The sequence below is a fragment of the Saccoglossus kowalevskii genome, chromosome 12 (assembly GCF_978046115.1).
Source record: "Saccoglossus kowalevskii chromosome 12, keSacKowa6.1, whole genome shotgun sequence".
Taxonomy (NCBI): domain Eukaryota; kingdom Metazoa; phylum Hemichordata; class Enteropneusta; family Harrimaniidae; genus Saccoglossus; species Saccoglossus kowalevskii.
In genome coordinates, this window is record NC_140652.1 from 24,299,724 (window position 1) to 24,325,681 (window position 25,958).

At 32.9% G+C, this 25,958-nt stretch overlaps 1 protein-coding gene across 1 annotated transcript in view; it reads left to right on the forward strand.

Moving 5' to 3' along the window:
* The first annotated feature begins 883 nt into the window (after positions 1–883).
* Positions 884–25,958, forward strand: part of LOC102802857 (uncharacterized) — a 28,376-nt gene continuing 3,301 nt past the window's right edge. The window contains exons 1-11 of the mRNA XM_006816114.3: positions 884–1,434; positions 9,557–9,618; positions 12,542–12,626; positions 14,528–14,593; positions 15,693–15,856; positions 17,844–17,979; positions 18,743–18,882; positions 19,107–19,191; positions 20,925–20,990; positions 22,411–22,574; positions 24,870–25,251. Of these exons, the coding sequence (XP_006816177.1) occupies positions 1,425–1,434; positions 9,557–9,618; positions 12,542–12,626; positions 14,528–14,593; positions 15,693–15,856; positions 17,844–17,979; positions 18,743–18,882; positions 19,107–19,191; positions 20,925–20,990; positions 22,411–22,574; positions 24,870–25,251 (1,360 nt within the window). The 5' untranslated portion in view covers positions 884–1,424. The remainder of the gene's footprint in view (positions 1,435–9,556; positions 9,619–12,541; positions 12,627–14,527; positions 14,594–15,692; positions 15,857–17,843; positions 17,980–18,742; positions 18,883–19,106; positions 19,192–20,924; positions 20,991–22,410; positions 22,575–24,869; positions 25,252–25,958) is intronic.

Genomic DNA, 25,958 nt, shown 5'->3' on the forward strand with positions numbered 1-25,958 from the left:
GATGGAGGTTACATGTACGTCAGAACGTATCTCGTATAAATCTATCATGAACAGTTGCACTGTGAAGTGAGGGGAAGACTCGTGTATGTAGACCCGGACAGTTATCAATCTAAGATGTAGGTGATTGCACCCGGTCTGAGGATACATGTTATGATTCCAAATTGCTCCTCTTCCGAATTACTACGTACGTTACGAACCGCGTTATTCAAATCAGAGCCAAGTCATTAATTAATTTTCTTTAAGGGCGTAATAAAAGCTCTATTCTATTCTATTCTATTCTATTCTATTCTATTCTATTCTATTCTATTCTATTCTATTCTATTCTATTCTATTCTATTCTATTCTATTCTATTCTATTCTATGGTCACATTGCTCATCTGAGATTGAATGATTGTCCTTGATTTAGTTTCCTTCGTATCGTCTAAGTGTGATGTCACCGTGACAGTTCGAAGAAAACAACGTGTACTGTCAGTGAATGCATGCCAGACAGTAACCGCAGCCTGGCAGTCAGCGCGGTCATCCAAGTTGTCACTGAAAGTGGTCGAAGCTAACTCATAATGAACCGGGATAATGAGGGGGGTAGCTGGTACTGGTTACAGGAAATAAAACCGGCATTTTAGGTTTTTTACAAGAAATAAAATGGAAGTTCCATTTTTACAGTAACAAAAATAGGTTTTTACACTTTACAGATAAAGCAAATTCCTAATTACATTTTTATAATATTTTTGACAATTTACATTATTACGAAAATAAAAACAATTGATTGCAGCTTACGAAAATACACCTTGCCGATAATCAATAATCTTTTTGGGGAAAAAAAACAAAAAAAACAAATTACTATTCATTGTTTGACTATAGAGGGCAGGTATGTTAACTGAAGCATCACCATTATATATCGAGTTGCTGTGAGGAACGGCGAGGGGCCAATGTTTGTCTTGAACGAGATTTACAGAGATCAACATATTCTGGCTTGCAAGTAGATAACATTCCTGACAAATCAATCGCAACGACCCAGTAATGCAGGTGATCAAATACCACCAAATGACTTCATAGAAAGTGACGTGTACAGTTTCTCGACTTCGTAGAAAACCGGAAGTTCCTTGTTGTTGTGATTAGGTAGTGACCTCGGTCACTCAGACGTGTTTTCCCAGTATGCTATTTTGAGTAGCTGCTCTTTGAGACCATCTCACGGAAGATTTATTTGTTCCACAGCATGTGAATTGTTTCTACATAGACACTGTTTACGCTTGAGATTGAATGTAACGTTATTGTCGAACGCACCCGCCCAAGATTTAACTTTTCTGCGAGTGCGACGAACGTGGATTTTCCAGGAGTTATACTTTTATTGCGTATGAACGGAATAGAATTGCGTGACAAAGTACTTGTAGATCACTGAATACTAGTAGATAGCCTCTGTGGACCAAATGCCGATGGGTGAGTATATGGATTAAATTCTTTCACTTCCACGGTAACACACGGAACTGTTTTTGTCCCGCATCTATGAATAATTGCATGTACGTCACTAGTGCGCAACAAACAAAACAAAACACCGTACAATGTGGACCATAGCTACAAAGTGCGGCACGTCGCGTCGATCAGGTGTCTCCCTGGCTCGATGTAGCGACACAACTGTTCAAAGAAACGTTACATTATTATTGTGTGTGTGTAATTTTTTAACAATAAGCACATACTCATCGACCTCATCGTTGTTAAGCTAATACTACGTATCTAAACATATTGCCTTTTAAGAATATTTCACGTGTATGCGAAGGTACATGTAAAGTTCGGTATACAATACGCCCACATTGTCTAATATAAATTTGCTCAGCACGTTTTTCGACCATGTAATTGTCAAAAATACCAGAAATCACACATGTTTGCACTTCAAGTTTAACAACATCACATTGATCTTATGTATTTAAATTATATTGAATATATAAACGACATTATTCCTTATTAATTTTATTCGCATAACAATGAGTTGTACACTTGTCAAATGAAAACTCTGGCAGATCTTGATTGTCTAGGTAATGTATGTACAATGAGTCACTTTTCTAGATGATCACAGATTTAGTAACCATGACTACACTCTCACATGCTTGCTTCAGATTTTCTTCGTCACTTGTTTCTTGTCGTATAATTTCTGTAAGCTGCTTTAGTTTTGCGAGAATAAATTTTGAGAGAAACTTTTAATTGAGGTCAGTCGCAGAAACAACATTTTGAAGATGTGCAGGAATTTTAATTTGAAAACACATTCTATGATTTCTGAGATAGTAGCATAGAAGAAATTATTTTAATTTGAAAACACATTCTATGATTTCTGAGATAGTAGCATAGGAGAAATTATTTTAATTTGAAAACATTCTATGATTTCTGAGATAGTAGCATAGGAGAAATTATTTTAATTTGAAAACACATTCTATGATTTCTGAGATAGTAGCATAGGAGAAATTATTTTAATTTGAAAACACATTCTATGATTTCTGAGATAGTAGCATAGAAGAAATTATTTTAATTTGAAAACACATTCTATGATTTCTGAGATAGTAGCATAGGAGAAATTATTTTAATTTGAAAACACATTCTATGATTTCTGAGATAGTAGCATAGAAGAAATTATTTTAATTTGAAAACACATTCTATGATTTCTGAGGTAGTAGCATAGAAGAAATTATTTTAATTTGAAAACACATTCTATGATTTCTGAGATAGTAGCATAGGAGAAATTATTTTAATTTGAAAACACATTCTATGATTTCTGAGATAGTAGCATAGGAGAAATTATTTTAATTTGAAAACACATTCTATGATTTCTGAGATAGTAGCATAGAAGAAATTATTTTAATTTTTAATTTAGTTCTTTACAGATTATTTCATTATTTTGAACTTTTATACAAAGAGAAAAAAACAATTTTTCACAAGTGAACCGGCCATGTAAACATTTTTTCCGTTAGAATACTATTATGTTTATCTCAAAAAAATTTTGTTTGTGACCCCAGTTGTTTATCACTATGACCTTATACATGATGTGTATATCAATATATACGTATATTATATTCACAATGCATCAGTAATTCCCAATAACTTTCATAAAAATGCAGAAATAATCCTGAAAAATATAATATCTTACTTGGTTTCAGTGTCATTATTTTGAATAATTTGTATATTAGCATTTAAATGCATATAATTGTACATCATAATTTTCATTTAAATGGCCATAAATAAAAAAAAATTTAAACTGACACTATTGTTTTTAAAATTCAAGCGTGACATGTTCAACCAGACGTAAAATCCTTCGAGAGGGAACAGAACTTCAAATTTCATGAATGCATCTATTGTAATACATTGTATAGGAATGCATCAGTATTCAGAAAACACACAATTTTAAAACTTAGTCTAATTCCTCAGGCTAACTGAAAATTCTAACAGAAATATATTTTTTAATTAAGGGGTTGGAGATTTAAAACCCCCAAAAATTTAAAAACCCTACACAGGAGAAAAAAAAACAAATTTGATATAAGCAAACCGCAAAATCTTTACTTTAATATCATTCACGACAAAACTTTAGCTTATCGTAAAGAAAATCAAATAATTTGTGTAGTTTTTTCCACTATCTCTTCTGCAAGAGTTTAAGTCAACTCCAAATCCAAAGTAGTGACCTTCACAGCGTGTGAAATTGGAGCCTTGAAATCCCAGTGAGATACTGTAAAATTACTAATTTTCACTGGGTTTAAATTTCGCTGATTTACCATTTCAGGATTATTCAGTGGGTTTTAAATTCATGGTTTTATCATTTAGATAACGTGTTCTATGCTAAATTTTACATATTAACTGGGTTTTAATTTAGCGCATTTTCCTGTCAGCGCAATAAGCGAAATTAAAACCCCGTGAATAATTAATCCTTTTACAGTATACAGCAATTCTATAAATACATTCCTCTTTTTTTAATTTCAACCCTGAATGATTCCACCAGTATGTTAGATATTTATAGTTAAGTCTTAGTTCTTTATAATCATGACAATTTTCTAATCTTCCATGTTGTAACAAAGTAGTTTAAAGTAAAGTTTATTAAAATCTGGTTTAGCCTAGATCTAGTAATGTTGTTTTTTTCCAGAATAATATTGAAATTTGAGAAGTTACAAATGTACATTGCATGCATATGTACATGTATGATGCATTTTTGACCTATTTTTCTGCTTTGTCAAGCTTACTAATACTCAATCAAATCAATATATAGATCCCAATACATGATTTGCCATTCACTATGAGATCTTGTGTATTGTGTGAAAATCGCGAACTGACCATCCGTCTGTCGCAAAAGTTAAATGATTTGATTTTGAACTTGAATTTCCTTTTGATAGCTCTTTCGAAATTTAGATTTTTTGAGAGAGCAAATATTGAATAACTTTAAAGACCGAAAAATACTCTTAAAATACTTTCGCGTTTGTTGAATTTTACGTGATGTTTTGACGTCACTACGACGCTATGACCTTTGACCTGTTTTTACATATGAACAGAAAATACTAGTTGTCTATTACTGTACTACAGTATCCCATAATGTGTTGCCATCAGCTTCTAAGATCCATTGCACTTTGCAGACATTTTAAACACCCTGGTCACCTGAGCTCACCCTTCAACCTTACATTACCATTTGCATTTACCCTAGTTTCAATCTTTACCCTCTGATACCTTTAAACTACTGTGGAATACTTTATTTTCGCTGAAAAGGCTTTTTTGGCGTTTTGTATGGAATTTATTTTCACTGATTTTTGATGAGTTTAATGTGAAATATAGAAAAAAAAGTATATTCGCTGGATTTTATTTTCACAGAGTCTTCCCTTCAGCGAAAATAGCGAAAATAAATTCCAAGCGAAAATAAAGTATTCTACAGTATGCTATAATTCAGGCCACTCCCTGTTTATCTTCTTTAGTCTATTGAACCTTTTCTTGGGTCTAGAAAAACTTGTACAGACTGAGTATGCTTGGTTTATTATATTACGGATATTGTGAACCGAGATGAAACCAAAGTCATTCTGTTTTAGTATAAACACAGGATATGAAAACACTGTTCTTCCTGGTCTGCTATCATAATCCAATCACTGTGTACTAAGGTCTCATTACTAAGAATACTGGTAGCTGCAACGCAATGTCCTTCTAGTATGGGTCGGCAAATCTAAGGCATGTACAGTATAATAATTAATACATTCAGACTGTAATCTACAATGTATGCCAACACAATGCCTGATCTCGTTTATTGGCATTTATGCACGTGATATATCGATATTTACCATTACAATCCACTCAGTTCACATGTACGTTGTTTGTTGTGAGCGTCATCATAATTGTCTCAAAATAAGATTTGGTCAAAAACTTTTCTGGATATCGAATTCATATATTAATAAGGGCTATTATTATACATCTGTCACCGTAACGTCTTAGGTTACAGCGTGCCGTAATTTTGCGGTATTTTATAGGGTATTTTCATCCTACCATATAAGGAAATGCGAATTCCAAATATGGAATAATTATGCACATAAGCGTCCTCTAATAATAAAAACAAACATGGCTGCCACCAGGGTTTGACCGACTCCACACAAAGAAGTTCGCTGATTCTGGTCTGAACATTTGGATTTCTGTATTCCCCTGATGTATCCTTGGAAGGAGAAGATGTATATTATATAATAAGGTTATTACAATGATACCTCAAAGTGTGCACTCACTCTACACCGTCGCATAAACCTCCACTGCGCGTCGGTCGATACTCCCGCTGTACTGTCTTCGTGCATACTTTGAGGTTATCCACGTAATAACCTAACATGATTAGAAATGGCAATGTCTGTGTATATGCATCTCTAAAAACATATTCCACTTATGGCAAATATCTTAAATTACCTGTATTACAGCACTGTACATCAACTAATCAGGCCAACAATAGCCCTTTGGTTATCAGGGGTGGGATATCAAAAATACCCAATTGGCTGTATTACATTGAACAGGCATGATACATTGGATTAACAAAATTATGAGTTGATCAGCGTTTTCCCCTTCATCTGCAGAGCATACAAAGTTGCAATGGTGATTTTGAATCAATGAAAGTCAATGAAAATTCAATGAAAATTTAATGAAAATTCAATGAAAACTGAAAGAACAATCGATTTTAATCAATGTATTTGAACTTGACCTTACATGCTGTTACATAAATTTGGAAAATTTCACATACATGCTACACAGTATTAAAAAAACAAAACATCAAAGACTCGTTCTTTCCCCGCAAATATTTACTTGTACCCCTTCAACTGGCCAATGAGTGTCCTTGAATTTTCATGGTTATATACCAGTACTGCAACTTGGTTTAAATATAGCATGGTATATTAACTAGTACATAATGTGAAACAGTGTGCCCTCTTAAACATTTCAAGACTCATTTTGCAGAAGTCTTGAATCACAATGGGATTTCAATAATCAGGTTGAGTCACCTTGGTAACTGCTTGAGGGAGAGGTACATGTATTGAAAGCAAAATAAAAATTGTACGTGGGTGTATGAAGTTTCTAAAGTCACAGACTGAACTGACAATGTTGTATTATAAATTCCAAGTATAGTAAGACGTTTTTCGAGATCACTACATATATATCAATCTAAAATTTTTTGTTGCGTCATCGGCATGCCAAGGAAATGCGCATAATTGTGTTACAACTAATCTGAAGATGTCAATGACACATCATATCTGGTTAGAGGCTACACTGATGACAAACATTTGTGAATATGATTTGAAATATTATATCAAAAAAGAGATGTTGTTAATTTTCAGTTATGTACCACATGCAATGGTTACTGGACATGCTGAGACACTGTGCTAAATGATTACACTCTGACAAGACGGTGGTCTCTTTGAGTTTTGTATATGTTTGATGTTCAAACCCATCAAGAGAAAACAAATATACGAATCAGTGTATCAATGTAACTGAACTTTGTTTAGATTCGCAGAGATTTTTGAGGTCACTAAAATTAATAATTATTTGTTATTAAAGATGCTATATAGATAAGTATTTTTGATCAAATTTAAATAAATGTGTTTACTTTACTGCATCTAAAGAGAAATAATAAATATATCAGTATGATTTGTTGGGAAATATAAATATTCTTTGAAAGCAAACGTAGCAGTATTTGTTGGAATAAATGATGTAAAATGCAAATGGTTCCCAGATTTCCATCCACAGCTGTTCTCAGTTTTGTGCTGAACTCGTAACAACCTTGGGAGGTGGTACGGTATAAGTTTGAATATCTTGTAAACAAACCATGCATTTTAAAATGCAGATCATATACAGCGTCGCGTAGGTCTTGTATACCGAACACGTGGAGGACTGTCAACATGAACCAGACCTTGTTTTTGAATTGTCTATTTAATTTAATTTGCAATCTACAATTTAAACAAAATCATTCAATATACCCATTGCTGTTTGCGCATACAATTTTATGCTGTACTAATACCCTAGTAACTGACATGGGTTGAATATTAAATTAAAAATTAACGAAAAATGGCAATTAATCTCATAAATTAGCTACTGTTTACTGTATGATTCACAGTCATCTTCTGAGTGTCTGATTGGCTGGTATTTTTAGTGCAAAGTTCACGACCTATAACATCCATTCGGTTGTTTCTTTATGTGATATTATGATACCTTAACATACGTGTACCTGCATGCACAATGTGCTGGTGGTCTGCCTCACAGTTACGGTCTAAAGACGTTATACAATTACTCATCTTCAATAAATTGTTGTTTGGTTCCTTCTCTGATTGGTATGTTAAAAACACTGCAATGTTGTTGCTTTTGTACATACATGTATACCATAATCCTTTCATTGGTTGGCCCGCCATGTTTGTACCGAAACAATATTTTCTGTTTGAACTTTCAGTTTGACCACCTTGCAGGAAATGGACCAGATGCTATCTGGTTGTTTATTTTTATTTGCGTCCTTGCGTTTCCATGTTTTGCTCTTTTCTTTAGTTTCAATATTGACATCTTCAATTCTACAACCACTGAAAAAAAAAAGTCTGCTTACAACCCTTTAAAAAATATAATTTGTCCTTGGATAATTCAGTCACATAAAATAATTTGATATGGTTCCGTAAATGGTAGTATATGTAGTATTTTTTGTGTGGACTCAAATGGTTATTATGTTATCCCTCTAAATATGCAAAAACTGAATACTGTAAAATACTTTATTTTAGCTAGAATTAATTTTCGCTGAAAAGACTTTTTGGGTTTTTTGTATGGAATTTATTTTCACTGATTTTTGACAAGTTGAATGTAAAATATAGAGAAAAAAAAGTATATTCGCTGGATTTTATTTTCACGGAATCATCCTTTCAGCGAAAATAGCGAAAATAAATTCCAAGCGAAAATAAAGTATTCTACAGTATGCAAAAACTGAATACTGTAAAATACTTTATTTTAGCTAGAATTAATTTTCGCTGAAAAGACTTTTTGGGTGTTTTGTATGGAATTTATTTTCACTGATTTTTGACAAGTTGAATGTAAAATATAGAAAAAAAAGTTACTAGTATATTCGCTGGATTTTATTTTTACTTGATCATTCCTTCAGCAAAAATTGCACAAATTAATTCTAAGCGAAAATAAAGTATTCTACAGTATGCAAACAATACTGAAATTATTGTGAGAAAAATGATGGTTCTTAAAAAGCATTTACAAAAAGTAAATTAAAGTTAAAAAGTATTTCCTGGCTTTATTTAAAAATCGACATGCACAATTCAAAACATAATAAATATTCATATATTTATTGTGGTTATGTTTGCACATGTTCTGTTCATACTTGTCACGTACGTGTACAATATTACCAGTATGTTTTTAAAAATTAAAAATTCTTCTGGGAGTACATGTACTCTATACGCTAGAAATACAAACATATATTTCAATATTAATACTGATTTTAAATATTAGTATTTACATGTGATTTATGATATATCAATAATTACTCATCAGTCAGCTGATACAGTCAGGTATGGAAACTATGCCGTGAGACATCTTGAGGGTTAATTATTTACTCAAAGCGAGAAGATGTATATCAGCATCCCTTTCTTTATACTTAAATTTTATTTTCACATGCTTGCTCGGCAGCCACACATCGCGAAGCATTCTTGAATTAGCATTTAATAAGCACCGTGGTTGGTACGTCACATTTGTCACATGTTATCTGATATTCCACCGGCCGGGGAACACGGCTTTATCAGTGCTATGTACACACAGATTGGCGTAATTGACAGTTTTACCTCGCATCCACACTTGTGTCTGTTCAAATCAGCTGTGTGTACATAGTACACCTACTCGAAAGCATGTCAGATATTTGAAAAAGAACAAAACAACTGCCAACGTTAGTTGTTATGATTGACTATTCTTGTATTAAGTTCAACTATTTTAAATTGTAATTATGAATTTAGGAATACGAGGTAAGACAGTCATCATAACTTTGTACAACAACTCGTGGTTCGCAAAATGTGTCCAGTACTCAATTTTATTTTTATTTCTTGCATTGCAGGAAGAAACAAGATGGCTGCCGTCAGCCCAAGTCAGATCAAAACACTGTGCAGGAAAGCAAAGGTATGGTAACCAGAAAAACAATGTGACCCCCGACCTGAGCAGTTGCTTGGTCCCTATTATCTCGGCTGAATGGATATTCAGAATAGAATGGGATTTCTAGTTCCTCTATTGTACTGCATTGTGTGTTATGTCACTTAGGAATGTAATCGTTATAGTGTAATTTTGAGTGCATTAAGAGAGGTACCGTCAAATAATCTTTTTAGAATTCTCTCCTTATTTAATATCATGGTCTCAACTTGAATTGTGTTTTATTTCTGTCCATGTCGGTTGTGGTAATCAATGAACTTCCAAATGTTATCAGGTTATCGGCAATTAGTATCCACATGTAACTAAGTGACTGTAATATTACATGTAGCTGCCTCAATCTGTATAATCTGATAACTTTTTGGTGTTAAGTACTTTAATAATAAAGATATCTATAAAGTTGATTAATATTAGATAATATCTGATAGAAATGAAAATACTCCGATGGAATCTGATAGATTCAATTATTTAAAACATTGTAAAATCCATCAAATGACATTTAACCTTTCATCTCTCAACCATTTGATCTTCAACCTTTCAAACCTCAGAGCCAACTTTTGTCACATTTTAACAAAATGCCCAAATTTTTATTTTATTTTTGAGACAAAATTAATGACTAAATTACAGACAAAATGCATAAAAATGTGTGAAATCTTGGCGAGAAAAATAATGGTGTTCTGCGAGTTGGCCATTACATTTTTACTGCTAGAAATGTTCCCTATTCTGTACTTTAAGAGCGTTTGCAAAAACAAAAACATTGCTTCTGCAGTAACTACCTGTCAAAATCTGAGACCCGAGTGAAATCAATATTTTGTGAATATTCTTGACCTAACAAAATCTGCAAAAAATAGTCTTAAAAATTAATTACAGTATTTATTACTAACATGTATCAGAGAATGAATCTTATGTGAAACGTTACAGTCTGGTAGATTATTCTGTGTTTATGTGTTGTTTATTTACACGCTTGAATGTTTTGCCCACAAGCAGGTCTGCTTGTACAGTCTTTAAAGAGATTGCATGTCACACCCCTAAAAATTACTGATATTTTACAGATACACATAAAACATTGTGTGCGTGTGAAAACTACCAACCATATCCTGTACCCTTAACACCCACAGAATAGACCTTAGTCACAAATGGTCGTAGAGATCTCTTTTAGAGCCCCCAGCTCATCCCTCAGCCCCGATACTAGTAGTGCTCCATTCTCATCTTGTCCACTGTGTTTCGAACAGTGGATGTGATTGCGGTACAAAATGAAACACTTTAAGAAGCAAAGTTGCGTGGTTCTCCTCTCTAGTTAACATAAAAAAATACAATGTCTAGTTTAAGCTGTTCTCCAAAATTCTTCAAAGCATTGTCATTAGTTTTAGATTGATATTTAAATTTTCATGAAAATTTAAGTTTTCTTTCATTTTTTGTGAAAGTCTGACAAAAAATCTTAACATAGGTGTGACCTGTACATTTTTAAAATGGTATGTGCAGTGACTGGTGGCTTAATACTTAGTTCAGACCTTATGGGCTTTTATGATGTATACATTACATGTTATAGGTGACTTTGTTGGCACATAGGAGCTCACTGTGTTCTACCTAAGCTGCATTACCCAGGGTAAACAGTGACTATATAACAATACGCAGTACACACTTCCTGAAAGTTATGAATCGATTATCATTATTTTCTGAAATAAGTTATTCTGTACGTGTGATTCTTTATCAACGAAGTCGGATTCCACTGATTCTATCACTTGATGCTAAAAATGTGAAATTTTATATTTATATTAAAAACTCAAATTGCCTGTCCATTAATCAGGTTGGAGAAAGGAAAGGTGCCTGTCCTATTTGATGGTGTAAATTCAATTTATTGAATATTCAAAATATATCAGTCATTTCTTTGTTGCCAACTTTAGTACCAGGGTAATTTGAACGAGTGTTAAGACAGTGTATGGTTTGATTTGTGTACGATTGACGTACAAATTGAAATATCTATAATTTACACAAAAAGAGAAAATGATGGTTATAAATAGTCCCACAGTCTCGCTCACATCGAAAGTCATGTGGGCTCAAACATGTATAAAATAGCACTAGCAACGGAAACAGACGAGAAATGCATACATATGTTTGAAAGAATATTATGTAAATTATTATATAGTCTCAAATTATCACCGCGCAATTAAAAAAACAAATAAAATCCCTGAAACAAGGACGTTGATGTTATTATTTTTAATCATTGCTCTTTGACTTTCCGTGCATTCACTTATGTGTTAAGGAACTGTCATGCACACTATGAAAGCCATGAATTCCACAGATATACTAAATTGATCTCTGCTTTTCCACATTAAAATATTGTTAAATTAACTGAAATTGCTATATATCAACATTTGCATGAATTATAGTTATTTCAATGGGAGTATCAAGCGTATGTGAATCATGCATGCATTGAACGCAAATCATACGCGAATCAATCCATACACTGTCTTCACACTCATGTAAATTGTAAATTTCCCTTTTGATCATTGAAATCTTATCTTATTCACATATCCACGAGGACAATTTTGATATTTTAAATTTTTTTGAACGTGATTTGGCAGCAATTTAAATTTTCTCATTCAATCAAAACTTAACAGCTTTCATTGAAGGTGAAATCAGACTATCTGGGCCCAGCAGGCCTTAATTTTAAATCCTGGATCATGGTTTTCAATTGAGACATATCTTTTTTCAATGTGTTTATTTCCTCATTACAGAAACTGTAAAAAAAAGTTGGGCAACCAGCCACTAGAATCCAGAGATTTGCGTCAATCCATAATTAGGGTTGAACAGATTAATATGGTTCATGTTAAAAACTATTTATTACAGGTAACTTTGTTTGTAAGATTGTTATTTACAAATACATTTTTATTTTCAGTACAAAGATGAGACAAAAGTGATTGAAGATCTGCGACCTGTATTTCAGAGATTTCCGACGTTGAAGTTACTCGTGGAAAATTATGGTAGGTGATTATTTTTTTATTTAAATTTTTTTCACGAATTTTTTTCAGACAAAAGGAAATAAATAAAGAAAACGTGACTTAAATGGACAGAGCAAAATAGAAAAAAATAACTGGTTTTGTGTGTTAGCAGATGACTCCCTCTTTCAATAGTGACTGGCAATAGTTGAAATACACAGTTTAATCAACAATTAACTGTGAATAAGAAGATGTGGATGAAATCAAACATAACCCCAATTGACGACTTACCTTATAGAATGCATACCAGTTTGTTATGAGTCTGCCTCAGTTGAGGAAGTAAATATCGGTTAATTTGTCCAGTCAAGTAAAACATAAACATGCTGTCTATTGTTACGATATCGCAGGTGAAGGGGTACGTAATATGGGATGATCTTTGTCAGGGCAAGGACAGTGCTTTCAAAATCACTACAAAGAAGTATTGTGGCAATTCTGTTTGAACTTGCCACTTCAGCAGTTTGTGCGATTACATTTTCATTGTTGGTGAAAGCTAACATATTCCCACCTGGTGAATCACATTCTATTGGTTAGAAAACTAAAGTGCTGAGACTCACTTGCGAGAATTCGAAATTATTTCATTTTGTTGGGAGTTAAGTAAACTGTTAAGTAATCTTACCAACTACAATGAGAATAAAAAGGAATTTGCACAAATTGAAAAAAGTTATTTCACATAAGTTCTGTTACTGTCACTTGGAATTAATTTCAGCTATTTTTGCTGAAGGAATAATTCATTGAAAATAAAATCCAGCGAATTTACTAGTACCTTTTTTCTTATAGTTTACATTCAACTTGTTCAAAATCAATTAAAATAAAACACCTAAAAAGGTCTTTTCAGCGAAAATTAATTCCAGCTAAAATAAAATATTTTATTGTAATCTGTATTTTTTTCTCAGTGATTACCTCATCATCAAAGCAAACATACTGGGTACTTATCTTCCTGGCCTTGGTACCTTGGATCCTTGGTACATGTACCTTGCATCGTGCACAGTCTATTATATTATAACACCAAAGAATGCAGAAGCAAACACGTCCAGATCAACAAAAAACACTCAGTTATTTATTCTTGAGATCTTGATTCAAAAATGATTATGGATAGATTCATAAATTTGAGTATATGATTTAAAAAAGGCAGAAAAGGTATAAAATCATTCCCTTGGTGGGGGGGGGGGTCTGAGGGAACTCATTTTCCAGGCATAGTCTTTGAAATTGTGATAAAAATATTTGATTATTTTGAATGGGCATAATTTTAAAAAAAATGCCTTGAGGTCATTGAAATTATGAAGAAAATGTTATTTTGAAAGGAGATCAAAGCAACTAGGCATTCACCTTTACGGTCTCATTAATTTTGAGTCCTGCTATATCTGTCTGATTATAAGCTGATGTTGGTGAAAGCTCATTTCTGCTTGCAGGTTTACATCATGCCTATTCACATCTGTAGTGTTCAATAAGTTTTCCTCTGGTGGAAATGTAAAAAAAATAGACAAGTTTTGAGTTCCAATATTACCTTAAAAAATTACTAGCTCTGGTGTAAATACATTTCAATTTCGTCTGCTTGGGGGTGGGGTTGATTTTGCTGTGTAAACGTTCACCAGCTCATCAGAATGATCTCAGAATCAGGGAAACCAGTGAACAAATTCCCCGAGCAAGAAATCAACAACCCCCCTCCCCCCATTATTGCATTGGAAACCAACTGATGCCACACTACAACTCAAAACTTGTTTATTAGTCACAGAATTCTGATGTAAAAAGATGTAAATGTATAGATAAATAACTTTCTCTAATTTTTGTCTAGGATCATACTACCCTGAAATTGGTGGTTAACGTTACAACTGTCATTTATGTGTCAATGTTGTCATGATTCATTATTATTTTTTGTCTCATTTCAGTATTTACTGACGGTAGTGAGAAGACTCTGCTTAATTTAGCAGGCACTGTACCGGTCTGTTTTCAAGGTAAATTTTATTCGTATTCTGGTCAGTCATGTGAAAACTTTGATCACCATACACTTGTCTGTGCAACAATTTCTCTATTTTTAGCTCCGCTGTCGACTTTGTCGAGCGGAGCTTTTCATATGAGTGGTTGTCCGTTGTCGTCCGTCGTCGTCGTCCGTGTGAATGTTTTATTTTTTCAAATTCTTCTTGAAAACTACAAGCCTGAATGCTTTGATACTTGGTGTATGTGTACCTTGGGTAGACCTCTCTTAGATTTGTTCATTTCATGATGATATCTTCAGTTCTCTAATTTTGGTGAATATTTTTGTCATTTTTGGTAAAAAGTGATATTTTCAACTTCTTGTTGAAAACCGCAAGTCTGATTGTTTTGATACTATACATATTGTTCATTTTCTAATGATATCTTCTGTTCTTTAATTGAAATGTGTATTGCTAACAGCGGAGCTATCTCAGCCGAGAGGCTGCTTGTTACGTAATTTTCTATATATTTTTTTTTGTTGACCAAATAAAGATAATTTTCCATTAGCTAAAAGCTTGATCAAAATTGTCAAAACATTCTGGAAGAATGTTTGTGGGTTGTGAATAGTTACAAAATTTGAATTTGATTTTAATCGGATCAAGTGTCTCAAGTTTGTATGAAAAGCGAAAACAAGTACGGTAATTGCTGAAAAATAAATAGTTTTTGCAGTACTGTATTTGCGCTATTAGTAGCACACGTGCTTATATAAATGACAGAGGCAGGTCTGTCACAAAAATAAAATACTTGAATATTCCAGTATGTATTTATTGCAATTTTTTATTTATATGCACTTCTTTTAGAGATGTTCTAACAAATACAGTAATTCATAATAGTAATTTCTGTATTAAAGCGGGAGGTCGTCACCTGCGCACACACGGGAATTGAGTCCCAAGCAACAATAACAACACACATTAAAAACGCAATGGCTCATGAGTAGACGCTTGTTTGTAAACAAAGACACGCTATGACCATTTGACGCATGTGCAGGTGACAACACTGCTTTAATCTGAATAAAAAAATTTACCTTACCATTATCAGTCAGTATTATGACTTGGTTAACTGTTTATTCTTCAAATGCAGGTAACAATTACAATATACCAATACGTATATGGTTCGAAAGAACGCATCCAGAAGATGGGCCGATTTGTTACGTAGAACCGACTAGTGATATGTACGTGGAACCGTCACAGTATGTGGACAGAGAGGGGAAAATATATCTTCCTTACTTACATGAATGGAATTATGTAAGTATATATATATATATATATAATTCTTATGTTTATTAACTTTTTATGTGTATCATATTTATTATTTGTAATTTTTTTTTTTTTTTATACATGTATATAATATCTACATTAATTGGTGTTCTACCCAGAATACAAACAGGGTCACGGTCTCGTCACAATGATTTGGTCAACCACCACACCGACCGCCACACCGCCACAGTCATTATCCTGACTGCCACTGTGCCACTGACTTTTTAAATCAAAATGATAATTTGCGGAAAAATCATGTGTAGTAGTTGTACTACTCTTGATGTAATTAATAAATAATATGCAAATTAGTAAGTAAATTGTAACCATCATGGTGGTTTAAATTTCTGGGATGTTTGTTAGTCTCATAGCGACAGACATAACGCGTGTAAAATACATTGTTTGTTTAAGTTAAATTCAAACACGACTACGCGACAACCACCGCACTTTAATTATTATCAAACCTACTTTTTACCTTGCCCGTACCATCAAAGATGGAAGGGAAAGGTATATTAAGGGAAAAATTTTGTTCGTCGTCGTTGTTGTTGTTGTTGTCGTCATCGTCGTCGTTAATAATTGTTATTGTGTGCATAATAACTTTACTAATTCTATTCCAAACTTCATCAAACTTGGTCACCTTATTCATCAGTATAAAGTCTTCCCTGAGTTTGAACAACAGATGTCCTGTATAAAAATATCATGCAAAAATTGAGAAAATCTGATAAAATATTTTGACTGTTTCTACTTGACTGATCACTGGTGATACATATCAAAGGTCACTGATCTCAGTGGAAATATGCATTGTTGTATGTGTTCAATGAAGCAAATGATTTATCTTGTAATAATATCCTTGGTAATGTATCTCAGAATCCCATACTGTGTTTCAAAACCAACTCATGGAGAGATTGCACAGTCTGATACACATTTGCAAACCTACCAATAAAATCTTTACAGAAAACAAGATGTCAGAAAATAAATATAAGCACTCCTATGAACTGGGTGCCAAACTTTGATCAAGATCTGAAGCTAATAGAAAATCTGTTTAGTTCAAAGTTATCAAATCAAAAACAATACATAAAAAATACATAAAAAGCAAAACATTTCATCCACATTTTAAAAAGAAAATTGTTCTAAAATATATGTATTCTGTATTTGACAAACAGTTCATTCGACAAATGAAAACTTACAGGAATACGTTTTAGCTATTAGAACAGAATGATAGAGTTTTTATAATACTAGTTTAAAAACGCACTTCAGAGATTGCAGTGTTTGAAGATGTAGATTTTCAGGAGGCAACAGTACTGTTGACTTTTCCCTCCACTGGACACCAACTAACTATTTAAGTTGATTTGCATACAAAGCAGAGCTTGCAACATGATAGCTATTCATAAAGGGTGTTTTTTTTTTTACTTTTCATATAATACAGTAGTCACACAATGAGGCAGGCAGTTCATATTTGTCTCAGTGAATCATTAATTTTTGACAGACACCTGTACAAATATAAGATTTTCTGTTATCTTGCATGTTATATGAATCTATTCACGTCTAAATGCAGCACTTTTTTTTGTGCAGCATTTGTTTTTATACTAAAATATCTGAATTACTTTGAATAAAGCTGGAAATTATGTCCCTTAAAATAATTAAACAAATAAGGCACCAATGTTTTTGTAAGATATTTACATCTTTAAAGGACATACGGTAGACTGATTCCCCACTGTTGGTTCAACCCCAAAACTTGTTTGTTTTCAAAATTAATTATGACAATGCATATTTATATTGAAACAAAATATGTTAAAGGGAATTATATTATATAACAAAGGGCAAGGTCACCAGAGTTCAACTATGTTTTCATTTAGTTTATAGAGGGCTTTACTTTTGCTGTTGACTATTTACCGAGTACAAAAATTTGTCTGCGTTATGATAGATAACATATTACACAGTTTGTGGTAATAGAAAATTCTATGGTTGTGTTTTCTAGCCCGCGTTCACCACGGCCGGTCTGTTAGGCGTCATCATAGCAGCTTTCAGTGAAAAGATGCCGGTGTATGCAAGAAGTAGTTCTAGACCTTTGGAGCAACAGAGAAGACCATCTACAGTCAGCAGTGTATCAATAGGTATGGTACATATACTCAGATTTTATTTAATTTAACAAGACAATGAAAGTTTGTATCAAATTTGAGTTTAGATGACTACTGGTACTATGCATGTAGAACATGGCTGGTGAGGGAGAATTTCCAGTGCATGTAATGGAATACCAACTTGTGTACAATATAGTAAATGATATTGCAATTTATTCAAAGTTTTCAAAAGCAGTATATCACCATCTTAATGACAATATATGACAAGCTCAAAAACATATTATATAAATGTTAGTAATATCACAGTTAGTCGGCAAAAAAAGGCATTTTTTGGACACAGTATCTTACTAGGCTGGTGACCCCATATTTCGTTGTTGTTTTTTTATTTTAAATATTGTAGTAACATAGTATAAGCAAATCAAATAATCTTAATCCTGTCACCACCCCTTCCTTGTTTTCATCACAAATTCACAAAATAGTCCTGTTTATAGTCTGAACTGTCCTTCAGAAGGTTGGAAAAAAAATATGTACTTAATAAATTTTTTCTGTTGGCTCTAAAATTGGGGTTAATTTTCAGAAATATTGAAGAAGAAAAAACAACATGGAAATTTGTATGGTGAAAAGGTTAATGACCTAACAATATTTTTGTTTCTGATAAACATGTTTTTTTTTTCTGGTTTCTGCATATTATCAAAATAACATCATTACAGTATTGGCCATGTTATAACCGAGCTGTGACAAATATTCAGGTCATGTCCTCCTTTTCGTTTTCAAATCAGATTTTTCTTTCTCTGTATAGCGTCACTTAATTCCATCTCTTCAATGGATTCTAACGATAGTGATTACGTAAGACGTGGCTCATCCAGTATCCTTGGTAACCAACCATATTTAGAACATGCAGAACAATGCAAAGGATTCATACACACAGCGGTTAAAAATGTAAGTGATCTTCTTTTTTTCTCCAAACTTTTTTTTTTCGTATCCTATACAGTTAGGGATTGGTCAATGAAAGTGCAGATATGTCTGTTGAAAATGTTCCCTTGTTTCAATACCAGGGGATTTCATCTAAGATTTAAAATATAAAAATTGTGCACCAAATTTTGACGCGAAAATGATTGTATTAGAAATGTTGATGCTCAGCGTAAAATTTTGTTTTATTTTAGTACAAACATAAAAACGCTGTGAAGCGGGATGTACATGAAACACTTGCCGATTATAGAAATCTCAATCCAAGACTAGACGATAAAGGTAAGAATACTGATATTTAGTAGTCAACCCAAATATCATATACTTTCCTACAATATCACCTTGCGATATTTCTTTTATATAACTATACTCTAAGATCTATCTATATATTTCTGCACTACGATTGGTTCATGGTTATGATTTGACCCTTGACCTCTTCAGCTGACTATCACCAACAACAATTTCTTGCTTGACTTGGCAAGGTGATACCACAAAATACTAGAAAACATGATTAAATCAAAACTAGTTATTAACTAAAATGGCACATTTGCATTGTGACTCTTAAATGTGCAAATAGTTAATTTCCAAACAGAAGTTTCGTGTTCGATGCACGTTTAGGGAAGAACAACTAGGGGAATAATGTATTGAATGAACGTGAATAACCCCAACATCACTGAAAGCGAGTAGAAGTTGCTGTTACACCAAAAGCTTATAATGAATGTAAACAAAACGCCTAAAAAAAAGCGCCACAATTGTCAAACGTTCATATTCAAATTTATCTAAACATTATTTTTTTGCTGTGACGATTTAATTTCATTCCCTATGTATAATTCCAGTAAATTTATTTATTCCAAAATTCTACGAAAAGAAATTAACAAAGATATCAGATATAAAGGTTTAATTGTTTCCAGATTTTGATGCATTTTGTCATGGTGAGCAAGCTGCTATGAATTAACATTTGACCACAACAGTCATAGCATTAGCTGGAACAAGATAATTGCTTTTCTTGTGGAGTGGGGGATTGTATATTTCTAGGCAGACATTTTTGTCTTCCAGCTCTAGTAGGCCTTTATGATAAGTAGGGCTTAATCTTCGGAGTTGAGAAAATTCCCATTTTCAAAGTAAAATTTGATAAAATAACTTTATTATTTCTAGCAAACTTATTTCTTGCAATTTTTTGATCATCACACAACTCACATGATTCCTTTTAAATTCCAAGTGTTTTTTGTTTACAATATATTTAACAAACGTGTTAAATTGTTTTGGGCAGACTTCGTCGAATGGTGGAACAAAACTAGTAACATGCATTTATAGTTGACAAATGATATTACCATTACTGGATTCTCTAATCTTCAGAATATTTTGAATTACATTATAATCATTGCAAAACAATTAATATATGATTGTAGACAAGACAGAAAAGTATCCTCTTTCAGACTATGCATTTGTGAAGTTAAAAAAGTGTTTAATTTACAGATTCAATGACAAAAGTGTCCTATTCAGAAACCGATGGGGACCACTAACGCAATACTTAGCGTATTAGTTTATATTGTTATATGTAGCTGTTGGCTGTTTTTGTTTTGTTTTTGTACTTGTCTATGTAAATTTATATGTTGAATAAAAAAAAAAAATATTTAACAAACCATTTAAAACACTGAAAGAATTAAAAAACAATGATATCACATTTTTTAGAGGTTCTGTTGTAGTGAGCGTATTACAATAACCAAACAAGAAGTGAAGAAGTCTTAATACTGTAAAGGGGGTAATTATTCACTGGGTTTTAATTTAGCTTATTTCGCTGACTGGAAAAATGCGCTAAATTAAAACACAGTGAATATGTAAAATTTAGCATAGAACACATTATCTAAATGATAAAACCGTGAATTTAAAACCCACTGAATATGCCTGAAATGGTAAATCAGTGAAATTTAAACCCAGTGAAAATTAGTCATTTTACAGTACCTGCAAAAAAAGTAGCGACATTATAATTTATTCTTTTGTTTTTATGATAACAGAGGACAGTAATGGCCGCCTCATAAAGACAATGAACTTGACTGGCACTGTGCCAATTACTTACCAAGGTAAGACAATATCTATTCAAATTAATAAATTCTCAAAAAAAATTCCATAATCTTTTTAAAATTATTAACTGCTGTACATAGCCTATGGGAAATTATTTTCAATTTCTCCAAAATTAACAAAAATTTCAGACAAATTAAAAAAATGTTACACCAACATTTGTTGGGTATTTTTGACGTTCAACCAGCAACCTTCAGGCACAATCTTTGTTTAACCCTTTGAACACCAGAGTCAACTTTTTTCAACTTTCACACATCAAAGGTGCATAATTTTTTGGCAGATTTTTAAAAAAAATGTTGATCCTGTAGGTAATAAAAAATTATTTCTATTGGGTTCAAAATTATTGAAAAAATTGCATAAAAATATACAGGGATGAGAATTTTCTGCGGATCCGCGGATTTCTAAGCCCCAGGGATCGATTTTCTGAAACGTCTAAAATCGAAGAGAATATTTTAGGGGCATAAAGATATTAGGAACAAATTTTGTTGGGCATGGTTGACAAGGAAGTGACTTTGACCGTGCGAAGATGAAGTGGTAACTGAAAAATTGAGAAAGGGAAAGGGGCAGTGTCTGTATTGTAACGATTTGATCAACTACGATTCTCGGACCCCGGCTACTTTACTTTCAACTGAAAATTAAAATTCTCTCATGGTACCTGAGAGGGTAAGTTCTGTAGTCTACTGTAAACTTTAAATCAACACAAATGTTATGCTGCATTCCATGCGATATGCGTTTTTGTTTACATGGAATCTGAACGCGTTGTCGACGCGTTTTCATTTTGATAGAAACAAATGTTGACGAATTTCACTATCTAGTCCGGAAAAATCAGTGGAACATTTTACTGGGGTTCTAGAGAGTTACTGACCTAAACTGGGGTTCTATTCAGACATCTGAACTTGAACCTCTGTATTCTGAAGGTGATTTCCCGTTCAACTGCGAGATCTTGCGAGATGCATGATCGAAGCGCGTCGAACGTCTGCCGCAAAAATCAAATGATTTGATTTTGAACTTGAATTTCTTTATTTCATGACTCACATTGACCGGCCGATCATCAACAGAGGAATATTGCTTTTGAATACCCTTACTTAATCGAAATTGTCTATCATCAAATGTGTACAGCACATTATTAAGCATGGAAATGCCCCCAAAATACTTTCGCGTTTGTCGAATCCCATGCGATGTTTGACACCACTACGACGCTATGACCTTTGTTTGTCCTGTTTTTACGTTCGATTTCACGCATAACGCGTGATTCTCGCAGTGAACGGAAAACGGTCTATTCTGAGGGTAGCCAATTTCAAAGCCAAAATCTCTAAAAAAAATTAAATTGAGAAGGAAGTAATAAAATGCGTCAAGGTAATTGCTATCAGAGATGTACTTATCGGTTTATGTTTTTTTTCAATAATATTTGTTTCATTACAGGCAATGTTTACAATATACCAATTTGTGTGTGGATCCCAAGGGAGTATCCCGACTGTCGGCCGCTTTGCTTTCTCCGACCCACTCCTGATATGGCTATTAAAGCATCGCCGTATGTGGACCCGGCTGGAAAAATTTTATTACCATATCTGCAGCACTGGAAACATGTAAGTATAATCAAGGGCGGATAAATATAAGGGATCTTATGTGACTTTGGTGTGAACTTAAGCAGCACATAGATTCAGATTGGTTTAAAATCAAGGAGACCTTAGACGTAAATAAATCAGCTCTTATTCTCATGATACGATGAACGTCATATCCGTGTTCTCTTTTTGACTCCCGTGTGCGAAGCACAAAAAGGGAGTCTTTGCAGTTAGTGTGTCTGTATGTGTGTGTGTGTGTGTGTGTATGTGTGTGTGTGTGTGTATGTGTGTGTGTGTGTGTATGTGTGTCCATCTGTTCCACTGATATCTCAAGAACCATACATCAGTTTTTGATGAAACTTGGTGCATAGATGCTCTGGGCCAATGCGCAGATTTGATTAGGTTTTGGTAAAAATCCATGCATATTAATTACCTAATTTGCATTATAATTAGCTGATTTTTAGCTGTTCCATGACTGTTCCACTGATATCTAAAGAACCACTCATTGGATTTTGATGAAACTTCTCACACAGATGCTCCAAACTAATGCACAGATTTGATTAGTTTTGGGTAAAAATCTGTACAATATTAATTACCTAATTTGCATAATGATTAATCAATTTTCGGCTTTTCCACTGATATCTCAAGTACTAATCATCACATTTCAATAAAACTTGGTACATAGATGTCATGGGACACTGCACAGACCTGATAGTTTTTAGGATAATATCAGCATATATTAATTAGCTAATTTGCATAATTAATTAATTTTCAGCTTTTGATATTTCAAGTAGAAATCATCACATTTCAAAGACACTTGGTACATAGATGTCATAGGACACTGCACAGACCTGATAGTTTTTAGGGTAATATCAGTATATATTAATTAGCTAATTTGCATAATTAATTAATTTTCAACTTTTGATATTTCAAGTAGTAATCATCACATTTCAATGACACTTGGTACATGGATGTCATAGGACACTGCACAGACCTGATAGTTTTTAAGGTAATACGAGTACATATTAATTACCTAATTTGCATAATTAATTAATTTTCAGCTTTTGATATTTCAAGTAGTAATCATCACATTTCAATGAAATTTGGTACATAGATGTCATAGGACACTGCACAGACCTGATAGTTTTTAGGATAATATCAGTATATATTAATTAGCTAATTTGCATAATTAATTAATTTTCAGCTTTTGATATATCAAGTAGTAATCATCATATTTCAATGAGACTTGCTACATAGATCTTCTAAGATTATGCAGAGACCTGATTAGTTTTAATTGGATTTTAATTACCTAATTAGCATAATTAATTAATTTTCAGCTTTTGATATTTCAGGTAGTAATCATCACATTTCAATGAAATTTTGTACATAGATGTCATAGGACACTGCACAGACCTGATAGTTTTTAGGGTAATATCAGTATATATTAATTAGCTAATTTGCATAATTAATTAATTTTCAACTTTTGATATTTCAAGTAGTAATCATCACATTTCAATGACACTTGGTACATAGATGTCATAGGACACTGCACAGACCTGATAGTTTTTAGGATAATATCAGTATATATTAATTAGCTAATTTGCATAATTAATTAATTTTCAACTTTTGATATTTCAAGTAGTAATCATCACATTTCAATGACACTTGGTACATAGATGTCATAGGACACTGCACAGACCTGATAGTTTTTAGGGTAATATGAGTACATATTAATTACCTAATTTGCATAATTAATTAATTTTCAGCTTTTGATATATCAAGTAGTAATCATCATATTTCAATGAGACTTGCTACATAGATCTTCTAGGATTATGCAGAGACCTGATTAGTTTTAATTGGATATTAATTACCTAATTTGCATAATGTTCCACTGATATATAAAAAAACACAAATTGGATTTTAATGAAACTTTTAAAGAGAACTATGCAGAAACCCAATTAGTTTTTGGTAAATATTTATGCTTATTAATCTCCTAATTAACATAATTAATTAACACTGATATCTCAATTACTGATCATCACATTTGAATAAAATTTGGTACATAAATGCTCTAGAACAATAGACAGGCCTCATTAATTTTGGGTTAAAATTTGTTCATATTAATTCTCTAATTAGCATAATAATTCATAATTTTTTTGTTCTGTTCTGTTCATATTAGTTACCTGATTTACATAATCAGTTTTCAGCTTTTCCATCAATATCTCATGTACAAGTAATTTTTAATTAATTTTTAATGTGTCTTCAATACTCTCAGCACACGGGAGTTCTTTCTAAGCTTTCTTTGATTTCTTTTTGCAGCCGAATTCTGATCTCCGTGGTCTTATTCAAGTCATGTCGGTGGAGTTTGGTAAAGACTGTCCAATATATTCAGCAAACGCATCACAGCCGAGCCAATCGACACCTCGTGAGATACAGCAACCGACAGTGTATCAACCACTCACAAGACAGTTACCACAGACACCTGCTCAGCTATCATCATCTTCGGACTCTTCAACGTCTTACATGTCGCTGCAACAAACGGGTGCTGTGGGTCATTACATGGCCTTAAATGAGCAGCCACCACAGCCGCATAGTTCCTATTATAACATCCAACCAGGAATGGTGACACCGGAGTACAAACCAGGACAGCCGCAGAGTGCACTGTTGTTTGGGCAAATGGCAAACAGACCACTACCTGCACGTAAGTCAACTTTCCATTTGGAATTTATTTGTGATTATTAATTTATGTCGCAAAATATTATATAAAGCTATAAATTTATTCTGTAGAAGTTGCACTAAAATTTTGTTGGGAAAAAATTATGTCCAAATTTTGGCAGGAAAAATTATGTACAAATTTTGGCGGGAAAAAATTGTCAAATTTTGGCGGGAAAAATTATGTCAAATTTTTGGCGGGAAAAAATTATCTCAAAATTTTGGCGGGAAAAATTATGTCATTCAAAGTTTAAGATACAAAACATGATGCCCTAACTTCTTCTCACAATTGAGAACAATTAAAATGCTAATTAAAATCAATAATTAAAATTTGCTGAATGTAAGCTTATAATAAATATACAACAAAGAGAAAATAAAAAGTTCCCAAACTAGTTTCTATGAAATAATGACTGGTTTTCAAATATTGTTAAGATCTATATTTGAATTGAAAATATATACAAGCTTCATATTTCAAAATTTTGTTTTTCAGACAGTCAAATGCCAGTCACAGGCATTAACCTTTTCATCACCAGACTATCTTGTCTAAATTTTTCCATACCTTTTTCTTATATTCTTCAAAATTTCTGGAAATAAACCCTAGTTTTGGAGCTAACAGTCAAAATATGAGTCAATTTTCAGTTTTTACTCAAAAAATGTGGCTATTTTTATCCCAATCTTCTGCAGACTATAAATGGG